This window comes from Neofelis nebulosa, chromosome 7, assembly GCF_028018385.1.
Source record: "Neofelis nebulosa isolate mNeoNeb1 chromosome 7, mNeoNeb1.pri, whole genome shotgun sequence".
NCBI classification, from domain to species: Eukaryota; Metazoa; Chordata; class Mammalia; order Carnivora; family Felidae; genus Neofelis; species Neofelis nebulosa.
This window is the reverse complement of record NC_080788.1, coordinates 126,689,865-126,715,987: the sequence shown is the minus strand read 5'-3', so window position 1 is coordinate 126,715,987 and position 26,123 is coordinate 126,689,865. Positions and strand designations below refer to the sequence as shown.

Below are 26,123 nucleotides of genomic sequence, written 5' to 3'. Positions count from 1 at the left end.
AAAGAATAAGGGAGAATGGAGAGGAGCAACAAAATAGTTTTGCTCAAAAACCAGACAAGTTTGGGGGCACCTGGGTGGCCCAGTTTGTTAAGCATCTGACCCTTGATTTTGGCTGAGGTCATGATCTCGCAGTTCGTGAGATTGAGCCCTGTGTGGGGCTCTGCACTGACAGTGTGGAGCCCGTTTGGGATTCTCTCTCACTCTCTCTCTCTCTCTCTCTGCCCCCCACCCCCCCCACACACTCATGCTGTCTCTTTTCTCAAAATAAATAAGTAAACATTAAAAGAAAAAACAGACAAGTTTGGAAGTTTCTAGAAATTTATATTTGCCATGTTTCCTACAAAGATCTGGTCATTTGTCTCCTACCTGGCTACTAAAATAATTTCGATTGCAAGCAACAGAAGCCAACTTTACTAACTTTAAGTAAAATGAATTCATTCTAAGGATATGATAGTTTACAGAATTAGAAGAAAAGCTGAAAACTCAAACTCCAGGAAGTTGGTGTATCAGCTTTTACTGTGCTACATAAAAACCACACTGAAAATTAGCCCCCCGCACCCCAACACACACGCATACCCAGCTCCCCAACAATCATTTGTTTAGCTCAAGATTCTGCACATCCACAGTCCGGGCAAGCTTGAGCAATTCCTAGTCTGTGCCAGGCTAAGCTGTTCACCACAGGAGCTCACTCATGGGTCTGCAGTCACTGCCTGGTTGGCTAGGGTGCCTTGCATCTCCTCCACATGGTCATTTATCTCCCTGCAGACTCACTGCATCATGGTCTTGGGGTTCCAAGTACAGCAAAAGAGGGCAAGCACCGTCACACAAGCACTTTTCAAGTTTCCATTTGTGGTGTATTTGATCCTGACTAAAATGAATCCCATGTTCCAGCTCAGAGTCCACATGGAAAGGGACTGCCCAAGAGCCTGGAGAGAGGAAAGAAGAATCTGAGGCCATTTTTGCCATCTCTCAGAGATGGTCAGAAATCTTGGCAACTTTAAGCATCAAGCCAGCAAGAACTAATATGCAGGCTCTTCAGGGTGCCTCTATCTGAATAACTCAGCTCCCACTACTTTCCTGCGCTTGCTTCAGTCTATTCAAGATTTCCAACAAGTATCTGACTTTGCTTGGGTCATATGCACCATGGATGGGGCACACTGAGTGAAGATCCATGAAGACTTGAATGGGGCGGCGGGGGGGGGGGGGTGTCTGATTGTGAAGTGGTTACCCAAAATAGGGGGGTGGCGGTTGCAGGATAGGTAATACAGTATTTCTTCCATCGGTATTGTTGACTCCATTGATTTTGTCCTTCTGCTCTGAACCATGTAGGTTGAATTTTCCTCGGGGCTTTATTGAGAGCAAAGGTAACAGTCGCAACCTGTTACTCGAACAACAATTAAAACATTTACTTTGAAGACACTTGCTGAGCTGGTGATGTCCTTGGCACGGACCAGGATCTCACAGACATCTTCCTGCCATTGCTATTTATTCCCTGGGCACCAAGAGTGTAAACAAGAAAGGGAAATGAGGAGACTGGTGTTCTGATATTGAGGTCACACAGTCTTTGGCCCTGGCATCGACTCCAACAGTTATTTATTTAGGTCAGTTTCATAATTTCTGCAGAATTGGAAGACTGTTTTTAAAACTTTCTAGAAAGCAGGGAGGAGTGGTGATGAAGTCATATTTAGCATGATTCTAGGCAAGAGGGAAAACCTGAGATAGGTTGTTAACATGACTACAGGAGCGCTGGGGTATTTAAGATTGAATTATTGCCCAAATAATAGAGTTTAAGGGAATAAAAAATCTTCTTATTTGGCAAAATACTTCTCTCTTTGGACTGATAACCAAGACCATTTTTTTTCTGGTTACAACAGCCCACTGTTATAAAGGACAGGGAAGAGGTGATATCCTTGTGTGTATGTGAAGTCATGCTAAGTATTTGAAACATGCCTAGTGCACCATAACAATTTTCTCCAAATGTTTGGTCATGTTTCTCCAAAGACTTAATCATGAGCCTCTAATATTTGTGTGTGTGTGTGTGTGTGTGTGTGTGTGTGTGTGTGTGTGTGTATTGTGTGTGTATATATATTATAAATTTATTTATATATTACAAACATACTAGGTATTTTAGTAAATGTTTTATAACATATAAACAAAAATTAGAAATGTTTAAAGGATGGGTTAAAAAGTGAACAAAAATAGAGGTTCTGATGTTTTCTTCCCACACCCCAGTGGATCATTCTGGATACCTCCTTGAGTGCATTCCTCTCCACTTTGAGGATTACTTGTCCAGAATACAAAAGCATCTTAGACCTGCCCTACAATTACAAAGGCACTTCTTTGTACCAGAGGAATAATAGAAAGTTGGATGTTCTGTTTTGACCAAAGTGTACTCAAGACTTAACACTTCCTCATGTGATAGACTAGTGCTGCTGTTTTGTAGTCACAATGACTTTGTGAATGCAGACCCTCAGATCCCTTACCATTCCCAAGCCTTTGGGGATTTATCTATGCAATGATTGTGGAAAGATTTGGACTCAAGGAATCATAACCTGAGATATTCTTCTCTCTCCATCCCCCTTTCCATTTCTTCCAGTTTTCTTCCTCCTTTCCTTCTTCAGTCTCCCCTTCAGTCTCCATCAGATTGATAATACAACTTCAAAGGCATTCTCTCTCCTCTTTTCCTTCCCTCTCCCTTTTGCTTCCTTGAGAATTCTAATAATATTTACATACTTTTATTGTGATAGCTAACATTTATTGAGCTGAAGCCCAGTTAAATGCAGTGTCCGTTAATGATCTCATTTCCCCTCACAATCCTGTTAAGTGGGTACTGTTATTATTTGCTTTGAGAATTGAGAAATCCTGCAGTTTAGAGAGGGTTAAGTAACGTGTCCAAGATCTCATAGTTTTCTAATGGCAGAGCCTGGATGAACTGACTCCAGAGCCCAAGCTTTACCCTTTTCTGTCTGCAGTGACACAAAACAGGCAGTAGAGACCAGCGTGAAGCCAGGAATTCAATCCATCATTAGTACAAACCACTTTAAAAATTTTTTAAATTTTTTTAATGTTTACTTATTTTTAAGAGAGAGAGAGAGTGAGCGCGTGAGTGGAGGAGGGGCAGAGAGAGAGAGAGAGAAAGACAGACAGACAGACAGAATCTAAAGCAGGCTCCAGGCTCTGAGCTGTCAGCACAGAGCCCTACACGAGGTTCAAACCTACAAATGGTGAGATCATGACCTGAGCCGAAGTCGGATGCTTAACCAACTGAGCCACCCAGGGGCCCCTGGTACAAACCACTTTTAAACCAGCCTTTCCCTTGCTAGCCTTGTGTCCACCCAGGAGATGCTGGTGTATATATGCCAGATGGTGGGAATGCTGTAACAAGTCAGGAAAAGTACCAAGTGTGCAAATCATCTGGAAATAACACTTCACTGTTTGCCTGCGGATTATCTACCTCATGAGGGCTTCTGAAAAATTTGAGACGTTCAGAAATACAAATAGAGCTCCACCAGCTAGAATAAATTTATTGTCATGCTAGAAATTAGTTGCTCTCCTGTTTTTCTAAAAAATTACCTTAACTTGATATGTTTACAGTTTGTAAGTTTCATCTACCCTCGGTCTACATAAGAATGTCTCCTTCAATCTTGATAACTAAACAGGAGCTGGATAAGTACTGAAATGAAATGAAATTACCAACTCCAAATTCAATTGAGAAGAAGTGGCTTACTGCACACAGGAGCTGTTGGTTATTTTGTTACTGTCATTGCTGAAAGTCCACATGAAAAACAATGAGCTTTGGGCAATATGGGTGAAAAGGGAGTGATTTACAGAGATTTTTTCAGCTATTGTCAATTGCCCTTAACCTTTCTGTGGGTGATCTTAGACTGGCTAATGGTACCCCTACCACCAACAGACCTTTAGAACTTCTCCTGGAAGCTGTGTTATAGCCTAGCAGAGTTAACACATGGAAGGAAGGCTTGATACAGACTCCGTCAGAATGCCCGCTCTGCTCCTCATCCCCAGCACACATGTACCCAAGCAAGCATCTGTAATACTGTGTGAGAGCCCCCAGCTCTGTTCCTTTGCCCTTATCACAACCCCCCTGTTGAACTCACCGGGTCAACCTTGGAGAAGTAACAGTCCCCGTCACTAAGACTCAAGTGGGTGGTTGCTAGGGTCTTACCTCACATGGTAGCCGGATGCATAGTGAGTAAGGATATGGGGGCACACATGAGTGACACATCCACAGTGGCAGAGGGACAGGCGGTCCTAATGACTCAGCTATCCTGGTCACAGTAAGGGCATGGGCACTGTAGGCTTGCGACTCTTTCAGGACATTGTCCCAGTGGCCCTGCAGGTAGTCCTTGTCCTGGTCCCCACCTCTGACACTTCCTGGGTATGCAAACCATGCTCCACTTAGAGTCAGGATGGAGACCCTCTTTTTTCCTTGCCGTTCCCTTACGTTCTCCCTTAGAGTAACTTCTGGATGCTTCTCCTCTTTTAAGCTCCTAAACCAAAAGAACCTTTTCTACTTCTCATCACACCAGAGATGAGTTGTTGTTGTTTTTAATTTCTATTTGAACATAGTTGACGCATAAGGTTACATTCGTTTCAGATGCGCAACATAGCGATTCAATTTCTCTTATACCTTACTATGCTCACCACAGTGTAACTCCTATCTGTCACCATACAATGCTACTATAGTACCATTAACTATATCCCCTATGCTGTGTTCTTTGTTCTCGTGACTTACTCATTCCATTACTGGAGGCTTGCATCTCCCAGTCCCCATCATTCATTTTGCCCCTCCCCCCTGCACCCCTTTCCTTCTAGCAACTATTGGTTTGTCCTCTGTATTTATAGGTCTATTTTTGTTTATTCATTTGTTTTTTAGATTGCACACATGAGTGAAATCATATGGTATTTGTCTTTCTCAGTTTACTTATTTCACTTATCATAATACCTTCTGGGTCCGTCCATGTTGTTGCAACTGGCACAGCCTCGTCATTTTTATGGCTGCATAGTGTGTGTGTGTGTGTGTGTGTGTGTGTGTGTGTGTGTGTGTGTGTGAGAGAGAAAGAGAGAGAGAGAGAGAGAGATTCCTTATCTGTTCATCTGTCTGTAGACACTTAGGTTGCTTCTAGATCTCAGCTATTGTAAATAATACTGTAATAAACATAGGGGTGCATATATCTCATCAAATTAGTGTTTTCATTTTCTTTGGTTAATACTAGTAGTGGAATTAATAGGTCATATGGTAGTTCTATTTTTAATTTTTGGAGGAACCTCCATACTGTTTCCACGGTGGCTGTACCAATTTACATTCCCACCAGCAGTGTGTGAGGGTTACTTTTTCTCCACATCCTCACCAATGCTTGTTATTTCTTGCCTTTTTTATTTTAGCCATTCTGAATGGTATAAGGGAATAACTCATTGTGGTTTTGATTTGCATTTCGCTGATGATTAGTGATGTGGAGCATCTTTTCATATGTCTGTTGGCCATTTGTATGTCTTCTTTGGAAAATGTCTATTTATGAGACCATAGAAGAATTTTATGGTCCATTAAGCAGAGCTTCATTGCCCCTTCAAAAAGGCTTAGACTCTAGAAAGTCCTTTGTTCACCCCTCTTTGGTGTGCTCAAATAGTTGAGGAAGGAAATACAGGAGCTTTTTGCTATGGCAATGACAAATAAATAAAACACAGGTTGGGTTCCCAACAGGCCTTATTACTAGTTAAGTCTTTGATATACTTCAGTGTGTAAAATATTAAGAGATTAAGTTATAAAATGGAATGTTGATTTTTCAATTTGTTATAGATATTGGCATCTATCCCTGTTCCCTGCCTATGACCTCTGCTGGGGAACTGGAGTGACTCTCTCAGACAACAGCAAGGTATTTTGGTAGGATCTCTGCCCTGACGAGAGTTGAAGAATAGAGTCTTCGTCTAAGACAACATGAGAAGCTGATATTAAGCCAGGGAACCAGTAAGCCAGTTGAGTGGAGATTTAGTTGTTAGAGGAAAGGAGCCAAAAGCAGGGATCCAAAGGTTGAGTACCAGTGAAGTGGGGGGTGATAACGCAGAAACAAAAGTTTAGAACCAGAGAGAACAGATTCACCAGGAACACACAGGTTCCTGGAACAGTCATCAAACTTAAAGTCTGATACTTGCTTTTCTGAGCAAGAGATGATATATGTTGCTTTTCTGAGCAAAACAGAGATGAGGAGTGTTGGGTGAGCTCATCTTGATAAGCAGGGGTGGGGGGAGTTGGCAGAGCAATTGAGTACTGCTTCATAGGTCCTCTTAGCAAATAGAAACCAGAATGTAGTGTCAAATGCTCCTGCTAGGAAGTCTGTCAACTAGTGGTGAAGTACTAGTTTGATGAATTGGCTTCTTCACTTTGGGGATATCCCTGACCAGGTAACTTTACCAGCACCAAATCATCCCGTCTCCTGGATAATGCTAAGGACAAATGAAGAGACTCAAAAACCCTCTGGCTCTCTTTATCAGTGTATTGTGATGACTAAGCAGGTCTCAGCTTGTTTTATCCAAGTTAGAAGCTCCGTTGATAAGGTTCAGATGACTAACTCTTTTCTCACCCTTACACATTCACACATCAGGGGCTGACATCACCTGACCTTATGCCCAGAGGCTTCTTTGTGTAAATGGATATAAATCCTTGTTTAGTTAACTTCTTTTCCCCTACTGAACAGTGCTCCCAAAAAGCTGTGTGTCAAGGTAACTAACTGTTGCCCATCTCAAAGGCAGTGGGAAAAATTAACCAGATATTAGCTTAGAGAACAAGCATTAAGAAAATAACAGAGGTAGTGAACATTGAAAGTAGGACTTTGTAAATGTTACCTTGGGTACTTTACTTAAACTTCCTGAGCCCCTCAGTCTTCCCAGCAAAATGAAGGTCAAGTTTTATTATTTCTAAAATCTCTTCAAACCTGAAAATGCTGTGGTCCTCTTTTCACTTTCTAGATCATTCCACAAATATGTAACGGCCTGCTGTGCATCTGAGGCTGCTTATACAGTTTTAAGTATATGCTCTTGTGTAATAGTGACTGCTGTCTCATCTTGAGAAAACGGCAATAATCTAAGAATATTTGTTCTTGCCTCTGCAAATAAATTCAATGAACAGCGCTCATTTTTTGCATTTGTCATTGCATGAACAAATTAGGTTAACAAATGGAGAAAGAAGAGGGCAGAGTATCTGCTGTATTCAAAATATAGAAACTTAGTCTTCCCCCATAGTTCTTACTTTTTCTTCGGTTTGGTAACTTTGACTACCATTGTAATCATTTAACTGAGTCTTTGGGGCACTTAAAATAGATTGTGGTCTAGCATTGAAAGAATCCGCCGTGTCTTTTTTGTTGGCATCAGTAAAGACATTAGGAAGCTCGTAGGTACTAGCTAGCTCTCCCAGTGGGCCGATGAGAACCTGATTTTTATACATGGCTTTGGTTTGGCAGCAGCCCAACTCATAATAAAAGTAATTTGGAGGTAGCAGGTGGAAGAGATAGTAATTAAAATTATGCTGGATTTTTGGCTTTGGTTTTATTTTAATAAGTCAATAAAATGAAATTCTGGATGATAGTTAATTTTGTTCTGAGCATAATTAGTTTTTGCCTGTTTCTTACTGAAGAAATTTGCTGGCTTTTTTTTTCTTTCTCTCCCCTCATTGTTCTCAGTACCAACTACATCAGTCATAAGTGTCATGGGAAAGATCTAACTGCTGCTTTATCAACATGGATTACAGCTAAACTGTTCTCCTTCTCTAAGGTTAATTAGCAGGAGTGCGAAGGATGTGTTTTGACCTTTTACTATTTATCTTGTAAGCAAACAGCATTTTCTTAAAGAATACAGATTTAATATTTTTTAAATCACCTCTTACCCCACAGGAGACATTGGTTTTCACATCAAAATATTTTGAAATATTATATTCCAGTGCTTTTTAAATATATGTATACTTTATATCATGAAAATGTATCCTTCTAGTAGGAGTAGTGATAGCAGCTAACATCTACTGAACACTTATCATTTATTACTTGCCAGGCACAATTCTAAAATCTATATTAAATTTTCCCAACAACCCTGACAGGTAGGATTTAATATATTTTTTTAATGTTGTATTTATTTATTTTGAGAGAGAAAGAGAGCATAAGCAGGGGAGAGGCAGAGAGAGGATGGGAGAGAGATAATCTGAAGCAGGCTCCACACTGTCAGCATAGAGCCCGACACGGGGCTCGAGCCCACGAACCTTGAGACCATGACCTGAGCTGAAATCAAGAGTCAGACACTTAACCAACTGAGCCACCCAGGAGCCCCGGGATTTCATATTTTCTTAATGTCATAGATGGGAAGACTGAGGTGCAGAGAAATTTAAAAACTTGCCCAAAGTCACATGGCTAATTTGCTACAGGTACGGAATTGAAACCAAGGCAGTTTGACTCCAGATTGTAGGCTCTTGTTACTGTTCATGCAAAATGTATGTCATAATCAGCTTCTGTGTGAATAAACATGTGTCAATAACATTTGCTTAATAGCTGCATGGGATTCCATTTTAGGAGCATAATACTCGATATAAACAATCCTCCATCGCTGGGCATTTATGTCGTTTTCCAATTTTTCTGATACAAACATTGCTGTGATAAACCTACACTAAATGTATCTCTGCATGCATGTATTGTTCTTTCCTTACAGTACAGTTGTACGAGTAGAATTTTGGGGTCACATTTTTTGAGACTTTTGTACAAATTTTCAAATTGCCCCCAGAAAGATTTTTTTTAACTTTCATCAGAGTGTAAGTTTCCTTGTGTCACCAATAATGATTATTATTCTTTCCAAATTTTTGTCTCTATGACACAGAGAGAATTGTATTTATTGTTTTATAAAAAGGTTGAACTTCTTTTTTTTCCAAATAGTTATTACACATTTATATTTCTTCATTAGTGAATTATTCCTTTTTAAAAACATTTTTAAAATATTATTTACCTTCGAGAGAGAGAGAGACAGAGTGCAAGCAGGGGAGGAACAGAGAGAGAGAGGGAGACACAGAATCCAAAGTAGACTCCAGTCTCTGAGCTGTCAGCACAGAGCCCGACACGAGGCTCGAACCCATGAACCACGAGATCATGACCTGAGCCGAAGTCAGACATCCAAACAACTGAGCCACCCAGGCGCCCCTCCTTTTTTTTTTTTTTCCAAAGTATCTTTATTTTAAGAGAGAGACAGTGTGAATGGGGGAAGGGCAGAGAGAGGGAGAGAGAGAATCCCAAGCAGACTCCACACTGTCATCACAGAGCCCGATGTGGGGCTCAAACCATGAACCATGAGACCATGACCTGAACCAAAACCACGAGTTGGATGCTCAACCACCTGAGACACCCAGGTTCCCCATGAATTGTCTGTTCTTATCCTATTTTATTTTACTTTATTTTTGTAAGGGTGTGTCATTTTTATTAAGAATACACCATACTATTATATGAAGGACGTCAAGTTTTTGTCATATATGATATATGTTTCCCCAGAAATTTTACATACAGATAAGTTACTTTTTATATGTGAAAGTCTCAAATAATGTAATAAAGAGGTTTTAATTAAAAGAGACTCAGAAAATATATGACCTAATCTTTGCAAAAACCATTGAAAATCTCAGTGATAAATGACAGAAAGTTAAGAGCTTACAAATAGAGAAGTCAGTGTTAATAAGGGATAGTTTTTCAAAGTAGTGTTTGTCAGTCCTTGGGTTTGCCCCAAGAAATGCTTTATTTTCATGTGAGCTAGAGACACTTTTGCTTTTCATCTGTAAAAGTATCTTTATTAAGACATTTTTTATAAATTTATTAATTTTGAGAGAGAGAGAGAGAGAGAGCACACAGGGGAGGGGCAGAGAGAGAGGGAGAGAGAGAGAATCCCAAGCAGGCTCTGCACTGTCAGCACAGAGCCCACTGCGGGGCTTGAACCCTGAGATCATGACCTGAGCCAAAACCAATAGTAGGATGCTTCGCCAACTGAGCCACCCAGGTGCCCCTAAGACATTTTTTATTTAATAAATGATTTTGTAGGGAAAAAAATCTCCAGAAGTTTGACCTATGTCCCACTGCCGTGCCAAATGATGGATTTTTTAAAGCAGTTTGTAATCACGGGAGATGAAACTGTCAAAGGAGAGAATATTTTGTAACAAAGTCTTTTAATACTTTTCAATGGCCATCAAAGAGAATATAGAATCTCTAGAAATTAATTTAATTAAAAACTTTCCCTCCAGATTTAAAGAAGATTCATTTAAATTGTATCTTAAGTCTAATGCTTCAAAACCATCTAGGACTTTGTGTGATTTTAAATAGCTTCATTTAAAAAGAAATTTATTGTAAGAAAATTGTGTCAAGTGGAGACAAAGCCTCTTTTTTTTTTTTTCCACCCCCCCTTCTTTTTTGGCTTCATAAAGGAAAATGAGAAATGCTATTTTGGAGACAGGATTCCCAGCAGAAGGGAATCCTTTGGCAGCAAGAATAAAAACAGCTTTGGCAGAAAAGCACCCTCCAGAGGAAAAAGACTTGGGCTTGTTTAAATGAGGGAGTGGTCATGAACCCCAAGGCAAAAAGGATATCCCTCCACAGGGGCTGGGTCAGTATCAGGCTGTTTGGGTGGGAGCACTAAGGTTACAAAAGCTCCTTAGAGTGGCTTCAGAAGAAACTGATGTTTTGAGATGCAACCCCAGTTGTCTAGGGAGGATCAGTTACTGTTCCAAGGAAGTGATTGTATTTTACTCCGGGCCACACTGTTCCCTTTAGCCTTCATTATGATAACAGCAGTAGTTGTTGCAGTAATAGTAGTAATAAGGATAATGATAATAATGATAAATAATACATAAATCCTACAAACCTGGGTTTTCTTGACCCCTTTCCCTTCATTTTTTCAGAAAATAAAGCACACATCTACAAAAGTGTATTAATGATTAATTTGAAGGGAAGTCTCATTTTTAATTTTAAAATGCTTTGAGGGACACCTGGGTGGCTCTGTCAGTTAAGCACCTGACTTCAGCTCAGGTCATGATCTCACCCAGGTTCATGGGTTGGAGCCCCACATCGGGTTTTGCACTGACAGTGCAGAGCCTGCTTGGGATTCTCTCTCCCCTCTCTCTCTGCCCCTCCCTCACGCTCTCTCAAAATAAATTAAAAAAAAAAAAAAAAAGATGAATGACAAGCAGCCATCCCACCACATGTAATCCTACTTCCATTTATGCGCAGCATTACTAATTTGGTTTGATCAGATATGATATTCGTGACAGTTAAGGGAAGTGGTCAGAAAACTCAACTACTTGACTCAACCACTGAGCATCCATTTCTCTTTCATGCCAGATTACTGGAAATAGAAACAGTGGGTAAAGTGGTGGCAGAGGTCCCCCCTCGACATTTCTCCAGGAACAGAGTAAATAGAACTGCTCCAGTGCAGGGGCGCCTGGGTGGCGCAGTCGGTTAAGCGTCCGACTTCAACCAGGTCACGATCTCGCGGTCCGTGAGTTCGAGCCCCGCGTCAGGCTCTGGGCTGATGGCTCGGAGCCTGGAGCCTGTTTCCGATTCTGTGTCTCCCTCTCTCTCTGCCCCTCACCCGTTCATGCTCTGTCTCTCTCTGTCCCAAAAATAAATAAAAAACGTTGAAAAAAAAAAAAAATTTAAAAGAACTGCTCCAGTGCAAACTCTTTTCTCACTCAGTCACTCAACAAACTTTTACTGAATATCTACTGGATGCCAGACACAGATTTGTTTTCCGTGCCACTCCTTCATCAGAATCCACTCCTTGCTAAAGTCTTCACTTTCCCCTCCCTTCCCACAGTCCCCGCAGACACACAGGGTCTTGATGCTGACTGAAAGGTTTGGATCTTTCCCTTATGGAAACTCGAGTCCTGCCTCCCCTTCCTTGAAGGCCCTGCCAGGGTGGAGTTTTATTTGTAATAATACTTTTTTATCTGCATAAAATAAATAAACTCCAAGATGGAAAAGTATTTTAGGGAAAATAGAAGAAATTATAAGTATTTTCTCATGTTATTGCATACTTGTAAACATTTTAATGGCTGGGTATTCTATTGTGTACCTCGGTTTCTTAACATTCACCCAAAGCTTCATTCACAATTTAGATTTATTTCCTTAGGGAAGAATTACAAAGTTATTATTTACGCACATTTGTAAGGCCTTAATACAAATGGCCCAACCACTTTCAGAGAGTTTGTAGCAACTTAGAGTCCCATTAAAGGTCTATTTACTGTTCATATCATACTACCCTTACCTTCACTGAAGAGTAAAAACTTTAAGAATCTTCACTGATTGTTTTTAATCTGCATTTTTTTCTTATTTCCAGTGAGATTGGACATTTTCACATGCTTATTAGACATTTTTAGTTTCTCTCTCCTGAGCTGTCTGTATGTGTCCTTTGTCTGTATTTCTATTGGAGTTTTTATAGCCTTCTTATTTACCTGTATGACCTTATTCAGGATGTTAACACTTTGTTTTTAATATTTATTGATCACATTTGGGCAAATTCCCCCCAATTACATTATTTGTAATCATATTATCACTTAGAGCAGATAACTTGTCTTGTCTAATGAGATCAGCTTTATATCATTTTATGTAGGAGGTGGTTTTCAATGTCTAAGAATTAAGAATGCATACTTTATAGCACAGTAAAAAAATAAATCTATTCTAGAAACTTCTATTAAATAAAAGGAGAATGTATAAGAGCTAAACTACAAGGGACCTTGGGCCTATCAGTGCTTCTGTATTGATAGACCTATTTGTATTCTTACTGCATTTGAAGTGTGGCCCCTTTGGTGTGCTTATTACAAAATTATGAGATTCTGTGCCCAGACTAGCACTTGAGACAGGTAGTGAGCTGCTTTTGAATTTATCAGATTCCAGATAAAATTCTACTCATCCTTCATTCCCATACCTCAGTTTCCCGTACTTGTAGAGGCCCTGAATAGCAGCCCTCATAAGCTCTCCTTTTTCTTGCAGACAGTTCTTCCTCACTCCAGGAAGATGAAGAGGTAGAGATGGAGGCCGTCAGCTGGCCAGCCAGTAGTCCAGCCACGAATGGACACCCTGCAACTCCAGTGACTTCTGCTCGTTTCCCCAGCTGGGTCACTTTTGATGACAATGAAGTCAGCTGCCCTTTGCCACCAGTCACCTCTCCCCTGAAGCCAAACCCACCACCTACTGCATCTGTGATCCCAGATGTATCTTATCACTCAGCTGGGTCATTTAAGAAGAGGGAACGTCCCAAGAGCACATTGATGAACTTTTCCAAAGTTCAGAAGCTGGACATTTCCTCCTTAAACCATCCGCCTTCCATAACCGAGGCTCCACCTTGGAGGGCAACCAATCCTTTCCTGAATGAGACTCTGCAGGATGTACAGCCTTCCCCCATCAACCCTTTCATTGCTTTTTTTGAGGAGCAGGAGAGACGCTCCCAAAACAATTCCGTTTCCAGTGCCACAGGCAAAAGCCAAAGAGATTCTCTCATTGTCATCTACCAAGATGCCATCAGTTTTGATGACTCAAGCAAAAACCAGTCACACTCTGATGCCGTTGAAAAACTCAAACAACTCCAGATTGATGATCCTGATCACTTAAGCAGTGCGACACTACCAGATGATGACCCGAAAGCCTGGATTGAACTAGATGACCACCCACCTGGTTCAATGCTGTCCCAGCCCAGGGATGGATGGCCAATGATGCTAAGGATCCCTGAGAAGAAAAACATCATGTCGTCTAGGCACTGGGGACCCATCTACATCAAACTGACAGACAGTGGTTACTTGCAGCTGTATTATGAGCAGGGCCTAGAAAAACCATTCCGTGAGTTCAAGCTGGAGATCTGCCATGAAATTTCGGAACCCCGGCTCCAAAACTATGACGAGAATGGCAGGATCCACAGCTTACGAATAGACCGTGTCACCTACAAGGAGAAGAAGAAATACCAGCCCAAACCTGCTGTGGCCCACACAGCAGAGAGGGAACAAGTGATCAAGCTGGGCACCACCAATTACGATGACTTCCTCAGTTTCATCCGAGCTGTTCAGGACCGGCTCATGAATCTACCAGTGTTGTCAATGGACTTAAGCACAGTGGGCTTGAACTACCTTGAAGAGGAGATTACTGTGGATGTCAGGGATGAGTTCTCTGGCATTGTGAGCAAGGGAGACAACCAGATTCTCCAGCACCATGTCCTGACACGGATCCACATTCTGAGTTTCCTCTCTGGGCTTGCAGAGTGCCGCTTGGGCCTCAACGATGTCCTTGTCAAAGGGAACGAGATAGTTTCCCGGCAGGACATCATGCCGACCACCACCACAAAGTGGATCAAGCTCCATCAGTGCCATTTTCATGGGTGTGTGGATGAGGATGTATTCAACAACTCACGGGTTATTCTGTTCAACCCTTTGGATGCCTGCCGGTTTGAGCTAATGCGGTTCAGGACAATATTTGCAGAAAAGACCTTGCCTTTCACACTCAGGACAGCAGCAAGCATCAATGGGGCAGAGGTGGAGGTGCAGAGCTGGCTGAGGATGTCAACCGGCTTCTCCTCTAACCGAGACCCTCTCACCCAGGTTCCCTGTGAGAATGTGATGGTTCGTTACCCCGTGCCCAGTGAGTGGGTGAAAAACTTCCGCAGGGAAAGTGTCCTGGGGGAAAAGTCTCTAAAAGCTAAAGTGAACCGGGGGGCAAGTTTTGGTTCAACTAGTGTATCTGGCTCTGAGCCTGTCATGAGAGTAACTCTGGGAACTGCCAAGTACGAGCATGCCTTCAACTCCATTGTGTGGAGGATAAACCGACTGCCTGACAAAAACTCGGGTAGGTACAGGCTTCTCTTCTGTGAAAACTGCCACATGGTTACAGAAGAGCAGGGGTCCAAGTTCCACACTCTGTTCCCTTATGCAGTGCTGGTTTTTGTTGGGTGACAAATGGTAATGGAGGAATGGGACCAGAAAATCAAAAATACTTGTGCGGAGTAAGGAACAAACGTGAATGACCCAGTTCACAACATGTTCTCACCCCTTTGTTATCATGCTTCTTCCAGAGAACTCTGCATTATTAGCAGGTTGAGCTGCTAAGCACGTTTCCAGGGCAGCTTATGAGTCTGTATTCTTTTCTGACTCATGTAAGTATTATATGTGGTGCTGGAAGCTGTTTCCAGATCCTAGCAGGCTTCTGGGTTCTGAAGAGGTATCTTTCTCAGTTAGATTTAAGATTCCAGTCACCATGTGCAAGATCTGTCAGTCATAACATCTCCAACTCGGAGTTGGGATTTGAGGATGCAGGAAGAGGAGAAATGGCCTCTGATGAGACTGAACATCCAGCCAGGACCAGAAGGTCCAATAGGGCTGAAATTCTGTCAGACAAAAAAACCAAATCAATAAAGGACGGTATGTTTGAATTACACAAAGAAAGCAAGCTAACCAGCCCTAGCTGGCTTGCTCACGGCTATCAGGGGTGCTTTTGTGCTTGAGTGAGCACAGAAGGCAATGACTTTCCTCAGGGGTCCAGTGAATTTAACGAAATGACAAAACTAGGGAGTGATCCAACTAGTTCTAATAGCCCTATTTCTTAGAGGAAGTCCGAGTGACTCCAATGACAGGCAGTAAGCTCATGATCCTATGATCCTTTAAAGCACTTCTCTTCTTGTTTATAATAAACTGTGCCCATCTGTTAACAAATAGATATCCGAGCCGAGCAAAAGGAGTAAAGTTTAGAAAAACTCTTGACGGAAATGTCCTTCTCTTATGCAGATATTCTTCCATTCTACTATTAAATCCTAGTGGTGTGTTTATAGAGTCTTCATTTCCTGTTCTGAAGGTGGAGTGGTCCTGTCATCGTACCCAACATGTATCGTGATGTGATGGCAAGAGGCAGTATGATCTGGTCACCTCCCCAAGCAGTCCAGGGGGGTGGAACACACCGGGGCATTCTGTGTCAGACACTGGGTGTAGCGGTGCAAAATGAAAAGACAATTGGATCTCTGTGTTTGAGGCTGGGTTGGCCATCCCCCACCCCCCTGCCATTTCTAAACTGACAGGATTTTTAAAAACAAAGTCTTCCTCTCTGTGCTTGCATATTCGTTTCTCCCGGTCAGCACTGTATTCTCCTAGTGATAGCACGGTGATCTCCACCTCAACCATGGGACCCACCTGAACTGACGGAGGAGAGGAGAAGCCCTGAACTGTCCTTTGGCACAGAAGCCCCTGAGAAGAGAACTGAGGTGGTAGGAAGCAAATTACTGTTTAACCTGCTGGAGACTTGACATCAGAAAAGACAAGGCCTCAGGTTTATGTTTATCGGAATGCTTAGCTCTTCAGTTTGTTACCTATGGATTCAGATAACTTCATTATGGGATTACTGAGTTTTCAAGCTGGAAGGGGCCTTGGGAATAACTTGATTCAAACCTCTTCATTCTACAGATGAGAAAATTAAGGACCGAGAGTGACATGACTTATCTGAAGTCACAAAGCCACATCCAGGGGTCTTTTCTCAATACCACAGCTGCCTCTTAGTAGAGGACACCAAATAGACACAAACATGAAGTAACTTCCTCTAAGGGAAGAGAGATTTTCAGTTTTCTCAATGTGTACACCTCTATCTCATTTGCTTCAAAGTTCTCTCTCTCAAATATTTAAAAGTACTGTATGAGGAGTTTTGGTTATAAGCAGCAAAAACAAAACGAAACAAGATTGTTGGGGGATAGCTCAGAGTGCTGAAGGAAAGGCTGGAAGGGTTGAATGAGCAGGCATAGAAAGGATGGCTCTTGAAAGCAGAGCTGTGAGATGCCTCCTCAGTCCGCAGCTATTGGCATAAATCATCACAAGCCGTTTTCTGTCAAGAGTCAAGGGGAAGACAGCGCATTTTGACTGACACGACCTCCAAAATGACATGCAGTGCTGAGGAAGATTATCTCCCAAAGCAGAGGGAGGGGGAAAAGATTGTTACCAGAAGAAAGGGGGGAATGGATGCAGGACACGGGTAAATATAGGTCTTCACCAAACATGTTCTTTAATGCTTTCCCAGCAGGTGAGTGTTCAGTAGGCTCAAGGCCAAGTTAATGAAGCTTATATATTACAAATGTATTTCCTGATTACTGGAACCTTTGTGAAAGATTTTTGAAATCCAGGACAGCATAAGGATATTTGGGAATGTTTCTCAGTTAAGCTACCCCCTCATCCCTGCTTTTGTTATTCAGGGTTATGCATTTTTAATAGCAACCCCCCCCACCCCCACCCTGGCAAAGGGCTTCTAATACTACTCCTGACCAATGGTATATTTCTGGATCTGTTCAGGAAATTGATAACACCCTTTTCTGGCAACTCAAGGCACATGGAATCTGAAGTAAGTCAGACAGCAGGTTCTTAGCGTTGCTGATGTTCCCTGAGACCAGCTCCTCCTGTCCCCATCCAGTGTGCCCTCCATGAAACCACCGAATTGATGATCTATTAGTAATCATCCCTTTTCTGAACTCCTCTATCTTGGACTTCAGAGAGCCTTGGGAAAGTGCCTTTTACAGGTTATTTTCCGTAATTCTCACACCTCTGTTTACAGTAAAGGAGGCCTCAACCTCTGCGTGCTTACTTCTACCGGCAGTGGCCCTGTATCCCTAACTTGCAGCAGGCAGGACAGTCAGACCACAGGCAGCACGGGTCTGTAGGTCTGTACCCCTGGCTTTGCTGGCATCTGAGGCTGTAGTCACAGCGGGCTTGTCCCAGTCCCAGTCACCAAAAGACTAACAAGTTGCCACTGGAGTCCAACGTGGCCTGAAGTGGTGGGCCTAGCCCAGCTGTGTGCATGTACAGTCATCTCCTCCCCAAGCCCCCTGCCCCCCCACCCGCACTCTTCGGGGACCCTTTCACCCTGACCCCAAAAGCTTTTCTTAATCCTAGAAGGCACCAGAACAAGTCCTACTGCTTTCCCAGATCATCCGCCAGGAAACAAAGCATTCTGTCCTGCACAGGTAGCTTTCTTCGCTGGAACTCCAGTTCTCTAATATTAGACCAAGAGAAAAGCAATTTCAATATAATTTACCTTTTATGGAAAGTCGAAATCTAAATTTTAAATTAAATTTTCTTGGTTTCATCAAGGAAGATGACAAAATGTGTGGGTTCACATAGTTCATTACCATAAATCAAACTGTACTAGCTTTCAGAATTGCATATCCCTATCTGTCCCTCAGCCTTATACATCGTGGGCGTCCATTAGTGGACGCCTGGAATCCAGAGGGAATACTGCTTTCATAGGGTTTGCTGTGAATACACTTTGGAAGGTGAGAGGAGGCATCTGCTTTGTGGAAAGTAATGATTTCTCAGTATTCTGACAATGTTTAAATAAGGGTAACGGGGTAAAACTGTTGTTGAAGTTGCCATTGAATTAAAGTAAACTCTGTGTACTTCAGAGTGATCTAAATCTATAGCAATATATTGAGAGGAATTTAGGACATAATTTGGAATCTGTCAGATCTGAGTTTTATTCCCAATGCTGCAATTTAGTGGCTGTAAGACCTCAGGCCATTTACTTAAACCTCTCAGAGAAATCTTATTTTCCTCATTTACAGAAGAGGATTATGAATACCTAGCTCATTAAGATAGAAATTAGATAATGCTTTTAAGTGTTTAGCACAGTCTCTGGCCTGTAAGAAATGCTCAGTAACTGAAAGCTGTGTAATCACAATTGTAATTTAAAATAAATCACCTGGGTTCATTTTTAGATAATATAATTTTTACTAACATATGTATCAAATTTAAATTTCTTTCCTAGAAACCAGTGCAAGTTTCTCAATTTCCCAAAGTATTACTCTTTAGAAATAACCACTGAAATATGTTATTTGTGAAATAGAGCAAAACAAATACTTCACTGCGTGATGTTTTCCTTGGAGAGCGGGTGTGTATGTCCTCACTCTCCGAGATTAAAAAGTCCTGTCCAGACCAATAAAGAAAATTGAAATTGTTTATTTGGGGAAGCTCAGATAACTTAGGACTCTTGCTGTTACATAACAAAGTCAAAGCTGTGTCACGTTGTTTATCCATGGTGAGTTGTTGTATGGGGGTTCTTACAGCTCACTTCTCTACTCATGTCACCCTGCAAAACCTGGTCTTGAGATGGGAGACCATGAGGGTGGCTGTGACTCAGACAAAGTGGCTAAAGCACTTTGGAGACTGACTGCTTGGGTTCAGTTCTCATTCTGCCACTTTGCAGTTCTGACTGGGCGGCTCGCTTTACCTCCCCGAAGCCTTGGTTGCCTCATCTGTAGACTGGAATGGCTGTGACCTCAAGGGATTGTTATGAAGATGTGGGGAGAGGGTGTGCACACAGCAGCTGGGACAGTAAAGGATGCTCAACAAACAACGATGCTTCAAAGGTTATAGTCACAGAACTAAGCTCTCTTTTCACTCAGATAGCTAACAATGGTCCTCAAGTTTTTCAGCCACGTACAGTAGAAGGAACCATAGATTTGTAGAATTAAAGAACAGGAAAGGACTGTGCCTTGCATTGACCTACCTCCATTTCCCCACTTCCCAAATCAGGACTTGAAGCTGGAGAGAACAAGGATGTGGGTGCAAGATTTCTGACACTTAGCAGGAGAGCTAGAAATCATACTCGGTGTCCTGTTGGCCTGTGTTCTACCCAGCATACCATGTGCTTCCTTAATGCAAAGCTGTTGTTTCTAAGGGCTTCATCATTTACGTGTGCCATGTACCCACAGAGACATTCCAAAAGCATCTTTGTAAAAATATGAGATGATTAAGATGATTAAGAAAATTCATCTTCTGGGTGCCTAGGTGGTTCAGTTAGTTAAGTCTACAACTTTGGCTCAGGTCATGATCTCGCGGTTTGTGGGTTCGAGCTTCGCGTTGGGCTCTGTGCTGACATCTCAGAGCCTGGAGCCTGCTTTGGATTCTATGTCTACCTCTCTCTCTTCCAATGCCTTGCTCGCACTCTGTCTCTCTGTCTGTCTCCCTGTCTCTCAAAAATAAACATTAAATTTTTTTTAATTAAAAAAAGAAAATCCATCTTTCAAAGGGAATTAATTACTTTGCTCCACATGGCTGTCATTGATGCTCTATTAGGTGCTAAGTGCTGATCCCTTTTATTCCTTCCTGCCAATTTACAGCCTCTATTACTTATTATTTGTGTTGTGTTCCCATTATCACCCTGACCTGAGTGGGTTTTTCAGGCTGTGGGTTTTATTGCTAGGATACAAGGCTACTGTAATCAGAAGGGTCTGAGGCACAGGCAGTGTGATTTCTGTTGTAAGTCCTCCGCTCAGCATTGGACCCTCGGAAAGACTGCCTGGTGCTGAGCCTCCTTTGCTATTGAGTGGCTCTTTTGGCCTCTTCTTCCATGTCCTCCCCAAAGAACCTAATGTCTAAATTCTTTTCCTTTCATAGCTTCTGGTCACCCACACTGTTTCTTCTGCCACCTTGAACTTGGCTCTGACCGGGAAGTGCCTTCCAGATTTGCCAGTCACGTGAATGTTGAGTTCAGCATGCCCACAACTTCTGCCTCTAAAGCTGCCGTAAGATCCATCTCTGTGGAAGACAAGACTGATGTCAGGAAGTGGGTCAATTATTCTGCACACTACAGCTACAAGGTAGCCTCGGGAGGCGTCTGGCTAATGTTTCCAGGTCCATTTGTTCACCCCCTTCCCCTCCCCTGTCTTGTTCCCTTTAGCAGTGCCTGCCTTGAATGCAGGATGTTCTCTTACCGCCTTAGAGAGAGGTACACCATGCATAGCTGTGGATGAGTCTGCTCTGATTTGAATGAATAGTCTCACTGGTGGGCAAGAGAAAGGTTGGGAAAAAATAAAGAGGTGAATGAAAGAGGAGAGTATAATGTTTTTCAGTCATCATGAACAACAACAAAAGAGTCATGGGGTAAAGGAATTAGTATTACTCATTTATAATATATGTTGCAGAAGTTGTGAACTTGAAAGTGGAGGGGAGTTCAGGAAAGTGCTAACCCAAAGCATGTATTTCATTCAGCTTCAGAGTTGGTGAAGTAGATCTGAGTAAAGTCAGGACACCTATGACCTGGTCACTGGGCTATACCAGGACAAAATTCAAAAGCCAAGCAAGCTTCTGTAATAGTAACAGGATCAGGGCTGTGGAAGGAGGAAACTAAGTTGGAGTGTTCTGATATAAATAGTGATTCTATCTTCAGGCATTGGAAATTCAATAACAGATTAAATGCCAAAGATAGAAAATGGGGGTTATTGAAGAATTATTTTGCAAACGGCTTAATAATTTTTTTATTCATAACAATATCCTTAGTTTTTCAAGGTTATTTATTGTTCTTCAATGTTTCCTTAGTTGTGTGATCTAAAACCTTAAACTACCAAAAAGAACACATACTCCATCTTGTGGCCAGGGAAAATATAGCACTTTCATCAAGCATGACCCTCATCTGTTTTTTTCTTTAATTGTTCCCTTCATCATAAATATCCAAAGTGGTGAAGAGAAGAGCAGTTTTAATTATGAAACTCTCTAGCTTGATAGATTTCCTTTCTGACTTGTCAAAGGCTTCAGCGTGTGTCACTTTCAAGGCAAGATGAATTTATTAATCCCTTCATAGTTGTAGCTGCCATATTTTGCAGGAGACACAGGAAGAACTATAAACACTAGAATACTTAACTTTGGAAAGAGATAAAGTAATGGAGAGTATAAACAGCCAGATGGAAAGGAATTCAGTCATTTTGATAAACTTTTGTGCTTGCCTACTGTATACCTACATTATTGGAGTACAATAGTCAACAAGGGCGTACCCCTGTCCTATGGAGCCTGTGGTTGTGGGGGGAGCCGGGCAGGTGTACAAGGTACAGTGGAAATATGCCCAGGAAGAATGCCTCACTCTACCTAATGACTTGGGAACATGACTCAAGGTGACCTTTGAACAACTATGCAAGACAAAGAATAAGAATTTTCCAGGTGGACTGTGAGGAAGGGGGATTCCAGAGCAAGCAAAGAGCATGTGCAAAGAGATAATCCTAATATACTCAGGGCCAGTATCTTCAGTGTGGCTAAAGCCCAAAACATTAACAAAATTACAGGGAATCTCAACGAGCGTGGTGAGGTATTCTCTTTGAGATTATTTATTATTGGGATGTTTTTCTCCTCTTTCTGATATTTCTCTCCAACTTCTATTCTTGGCAGGTGGAAATTGAGCAAAAAAAGAGTTTGAAGCCAGACTTTGAAGGAGATGAAATGGAAAATCCCAAGGAGTGTGGGGTCCAGTGACAAAGCCCTACTGCAGGGGGCATGACCCAAGTTCTCATGAATAGCTGAAGTTCAAGTCAGTACCTACCATGACTACTCCATGTTCAGAACAGTATTTTGGACCTTCCTTTTGTAGTTACCTGTATTTTAACAGGAAACCTTGAGGTGGTTGCTTTGGAGAGACCCTGATATGCCTGATGATGCACCTAGTTCACCTGACTTTTGGGGCTTATTGTCTAATTAAGCCTCCTTTTCTTCACTCTGCTTATCTCACAGCTGTTGGGTGTGGTTTGTTGTCACTGTTGGAGTCAGGAAGAGAACCTTCCACATGAGTGTTGGCCCCATTTCCTTCTGATGTTCATCTGTCACTTACATGATTTTCTAGAAAACACAGTCTTGAGAAAGTTCATTCAGAATCCACCTCTGTCACTCCCTCTAGAAAAAGGTTCAGAAGAGGTGAGGTACAAAACACATTTCCTCTTTGGGTCTACTAGGCTCTTTGTACATGTCTCCATTCTTTAAATGTTAACACTATGCAACAGAAGTTTTCAAGACGTTTCCCTCCCAGTTCTGGATGGTTTTGATTAAAACACTTTTTCCATCTCTCTGTTCCCAGGGTTCACCACCCTGAGTCACAATAAACAATGGAAAAAAGGCACAATAGGATACTTTTTTATTCTGTGATTAGCCCCACATTCTGCAAAGGGTGGCTATTGAAGGGAAAGCAAAACTGAGCTGATTTTTCTTCATTCTGGGGAAAAGGGCCATTAATTGTAACATAATATTCAATTCAGGAGACAACTTCAATCTCAGAGAATTCCCAAATTCACACTGAAAAATACAGGCCATTTCTGTTTCTGAAACAAATGGATGGATATATATACATATATACATACATACATATATATATATATATATATACACACACACACACACATATATACATATGTATATATGTGTGTATATATATACATATATATACACACATATATATACACACATATATATGTGTATATATATATGTGTGTATATATGTGTGTATATATATATATATATATATATATATATATATATATGTATACCTCAGGCATTTGTCAGGGCATTTGGGAGCTCTTTTTATACCTCAAGCCTATAGACAGTTGCATGTCTCTTTAATTCAGACTTTACAGGAAGTATAAGTGGAAAAGATAATTTTAAAAGCTGTTTTAAAACTAAGCTTTTAGTATATGAGCTCTCCCCCCAAATTCAGAGTTTGATAATTACAATATTGTAACAGATCTAAAAGGCAGAAGACTCTAGGGTAGAAATGGGGGAAAGGCCTATTTTTCTAATGTTGGGAGCATTAAATCTGATTCCAAGAGTCTGGGACACTCGATCTTCTTTCCCTTCATATGTTCCTGCTTATATTCTGTACTTCTACTTCTTATTTCTATCTTGGTGTCTCCTTACCATACAAGGAACGATATTGGCCATCCCAAAGGGAATACCTGCTCAGCAGCTTAAAGGCCGGTTCTATCTGCCTTCTTCTCCTGTGAAGAATAAAGTAAGGGGACAGAAAGCATACCTGTAAGATTTGTCAGATGATACAGAGAAATAAATGATATATCCAGTCTCAACTGGAAGATTTGGGCTTAATTTATCCAGTGAATTTTCACTGAATTGTAACTACGTACTGACACTAGAACATAGACATCATTACCATTTTTTTTTTGAAATACCTGAACATAAGACTGAAACTAAAAGGATAAAATTCAGTAGGCATTAACAAGACACTATATTCTGAGTTGCTTAAACACTATATTCTGAGTTGCTTAAATACAACCTTCTAAATACAGAGTGGTGTTACCTATGTGTGTGTTGACAGGAAGGTTGTTGAAAAATCATGGTTTCACAATGGTTCCTGTAGAAATGTTTTCTTAGGGAAATAGGACTTCAGTTTTGAATTAGGAGTGTATGGTGACTATCACAAAGTTAATGCATTCAACCTGTGGTAACAGAAGCCCAGGGAGCCCTGCATGCTGCACTGGTCAGTCCACATTTGGATGGAGGGTTGGATTCAATTGTGGATACTATGTTTTAAGAGAGACATTAATCAGTTGTGTCCAGAGGCAGGTGACCAGGGTTGTGAAGGGTCTAATTACATAAGGGACAGGGGAATAGAATAGGAGAGAATAAAATAATATAGCTGCCCTGAAATTTCCATTGAGTTTTAAAAAGGGAGAAGAATAAGACTTACCTGTGTAACTTCAAAGGGCAAAAATAGGAACAAAGAGGAACTTTATAGATAACAGATGTTTGCTTCAACATAAGAAAGAATTTTCTAATAAGAGGTTCTAAATGTAGTGGTTCTAAAGGGGAAAAGACTTGTGTAGTAATATTTCCTATTGCTGCAAATGCCCAAACAAAGGTTAAAATAACCATCCATCCCAGATGCTATGAAAGGGGCACTGGATTTGGGCTAGATGGCTCCCAAGATCCCTTTTGCATATAGGCTAATCTCAGTAGTAACTCTCTAACTCTAGTTGTTTTCTCCTTGATAAGTGGTTTTGTAAACTTTGTGAAATACATTGGGATTTCCTGAAGGTCTCTGTCAAGTGAGGCAGAGCCCTTCCCCTGTTGTACGAAAGGCACATGAGATTCCTCACAGAAACATCAAGATGCACTAAAGAACTGGCAAGGTGAAGGTCATTCTGACACCTTCCTTACCCAACGTTAGCACCTGCGCACCCTGTCAAGATCTCTGCCTCACCTGCCAGCATCACATGTGTGCTGCCTGTTGGACGATTTCTCCCCATCTTAGTTAATTCTCATTGCCTTTGTGCTTTTACGTGGATTTTTTTTTTCTTTCAACCAAGGGTTAGGAAAATCCTTTCCATGCTATCTGCATTCAGCAAGCAAATTATTATTAATAATAATTTTTTTTAAAAAAACCTACCACCTTGATTTCATCAAATTTGCTTTCCCACTACTGTTTTCGGGAAACTGATTATGGGTAGCCTTTGGGACTTTGGGGGATATAATACTATCTATTTTTAGGCCTAGTGTTATGTGAATAGCCTACATAGAAAACACAGGCAAACTACCTTTTTGGTGTGCAGATTCTTTTACTACCCTGGACCTGGATTGTGTGTATGTGTGTGGTCACAAGTAGTCCTTGTCTATGTTATCAATAATGTGAAGATATTAAAAGTAAATTCACTTTACCAATACATAGTATTACTATTAGAACATAAATTAGATGTCACATGATATTAAGAGCTATGCTTTCTTTTGAGTCTGATGGCTTGCTTTGTGACTTTATAGTAAAAGAGGATAAGAAATGTACTTGTCATGATATGTCAAACAAGAGAAGCTAAGGTATTTTGTGGTGGGCCATTAACCCCCCTTTGCCACTCTTGTAAACATAATACTAGTTATTTTTTCTCAAAATTTTATATTTCACTTAAATATCATCTGGACATTTTTTTTTTTTTCATTTGGTTCTTTCCCCGCTCTCAGCATTCCTGCATTATTGACAGGACTCATAACCCTTGAGAACATTTTTTTTTAATGCAATATATTTCTTATTTGAAATGGGAGCAATTTCTATTCAAATCCAGTGGGTGAGAGCAAGAGTTTATTTCCTTAGATATTAAAGTCCCCCAAGAAATATGATCCATGATGGCAAGGAATATATCTTATTCTTTATGTTCAGTACCTAGGAGAAAGCTTGGGAAAGGTTTCAGCCACCTTAAATCCTTGCTGATAGGACAAACATATATTAGTGAAATAAAAGGAAATTATTAGGGGGTGCCTGGCTGGCTCAGTTGGTAGAGCATGCACCTTTTTTTAAGATTTATTTTATTGATTTTGAGAGAGACAGTGTGCAAGCAGG

At 41.2% G+C, this 26,123-nt stretch overlaps 1 protein-coding gene and 2 long non-coding RNA genes across 8 annotated transcripts in view; 1 reads left to right on the top strand and 2 right to left on the bottom strand.

The window, feature by feature from the left end:
- The window catches only part of STON2 (stonin 2), a 147,325-nt gene extending 124,415 nt beyond the window's left edge, over positions 1-22,910 (top strand). For all 6 annotated transcript variants that reach the window (XM_058739918.1, XM_058739917.1, XM_058739914.1 and 3 more), the window contains 3 exons: positions 13,011-14,849; positions 20,426-20,628; positions 22,187-22,910. In XM_058739918.1, the coding sequence (XP_058595901.1) occupies positions 13,011-14,849; positions 20,426-20,628; positions 22,187-22,270 (2,126 nt within the window). In that variant the 3' untranslated portion in view covers positions 22,271-22,910. The remainder of the gene's footprint in view (positions 1-13,010; positions 14,850-20,425; positions 20,629-22,186) is intronic.
- Positions 18,970-22,191, bottom strand: LOC131517591 (uncharacterized). The gene is made up of 2 exons (XR_009264665.1): positions 20,743-22,191; positions 18,970-20,566 (listed from the first exon to the last, which is right to left on the bottom strand). It is a non-coding gene; the product is annotated as an uncharacterized LOC131517591 (long non-coding RNA).
- Positions 22,911-23,336: 426 nt separating the features above from the next.
- Positions 23,337-26,123, bottom strand: part of LOC131517590 (uncharacterized) — a 28,043-nt gene continuing 25,256 nt past the window's right edge. Inside the window, exon 3 of the long non-coding RNA XR_009264664.1 lies at positions 23,337-23,778. This is a non-coding gene — a long non-coding RNA (uncharacterized LOC131517590). The remainder of the gene's footprint in view (positions 23,779-26,123) is intronic.